General features: G+C 44.8%; 1 protein-coding gene across 1 annotated transcript in view; it reads left to right on the top strand.

Moving 5' to 3' along the window:
• Positions 1–327: 327 nt before the first annotated feature.
• LOC311357241 (methionine aminopeptidase 2-like) overlaps positions 328–1,243 on the top strand; it is a gene marked incomplete at both ends in the record, with an annotated part of 9,685 nt that continues 8,769 nt past the window's right edge. Inside the window, one exon of the mRNA XM_084477152.1 lies at positions 328–466. Coding sequence (XP_084333278.1) covers positions 328–466 — 139 coding nt within the window. The remainder of the gene's footprint in view (positions 467–1,243) is intronic.

Genomic DNA, 1,243 nt, shown 5'->3' with positions numbered 1-1,243 from the left:
AGCATCTGCAGGTCATCTGCAGAGGACGTGGGAACCGCAAAGCCGGGCTAAAGTGGATTATTTGCATTTGTAACCGCATGTATACATGTGACATGTATCTTAGTATATTTTATTCATTCGTTTGATTTTCATTGTGTTTTGTGTTGTGTTTTATTTATTTTTCAAGAAAAGACTGAATAATTGATATTCGGGGCCAGTTGTTGCGTTGTGATAGTTGTAGAGCATCATTGGCTGGGACCCCTCCAGTACAGGCTACACTTTCTGGTGTGACCACTGGAGGCTCCGAGCAGCCGGCGTCTGCATCACTTCAGCTATCGGTCGCAGAGGATGGCGGAGCTACTGTCCCAAGTGGAGCCTGAACTTCTCAACGGGGTCGTCCCGACGGAGGAGAGGGGAGACGGCGACGCGTCTGAGTCAGTGAAGAAAAGGAGGAGGAAAAAGAAGAAGAGCAAGACCCTCGCTCCAGGTATGAGAGACACATGCGGATGAAGGATCGTTGAGGAAAAATAGCGCAATATTTGTCCCCCTCTGGCTACACGAGAGCATCAGATATGCGGGACGGGACCCCTCTCAGCCTGTCAGCGGTACACTATGATCCAATCGGAGAAAGTGAGATGTTCTTCCCGGAATGAAGACGTTCAAACCTGTTTTTTTTTCTCTAAGAACCACATTCTTTGTCAATAATATTATACGATATGGTTGGAAACTCATTAAATAAATCAGTTAAATGTGGTTCATTCGATGCATCCCTCATAATTGTAAAACATTATGCAAGGGAAATATCCACAGTTTGGTGCAACAAGATCACAACCACAGTCGTATGAACAAACAACAAAAAAAAAACATTATGTACTCGCTGAACGATGATCGACTTGTATTTGCCTCACCGCGTAAATACCGTTTCATTCCATGCACGAGTTGTTGAATCAGCCCAAAGTGCATGTGGAATGTTTTACTACAAAGCGCGGCCACTGAAGGTCTCGTGACATAATGCTGCAAGGTACACGTGTCCTTGAGGTGATTGATCCCCAGGTATAGGAAGTCATTATGCGTCGCGCCTGCCAACTTGTGAACACAGTTGATGCACTTTCTTTAAATGACTCCCAGCCAGTAACTATTTACTGACATTTGTTTTAACTGTTTGTGTGTGAGAGAATGTTTGATTGTGTGTGTGTGTGTGTGTGTGTGTGTGTGTGTGTGTGTGTGTTTGTCTGTGCGTGCACATGCTTGCATTTGCTGACAT

This window comes from Micromesistius poutassou, assembly GCF_964030765.1.
Source record: "Micromesistius poutassou genome assembly, chromosome: 13".
NCBI classification, from domain to species: domain Eukaryota; kingdom Metazoa; phylum Chordata; class Actinopteri; order Gadiformes; family Gadidae; genus Micromesistius; species Micromesistius poutassou.
Note: the sequence above shows the minus strand (reverse complement) of the source record. Positions and strands in the feature narration are given on the sequence as shown.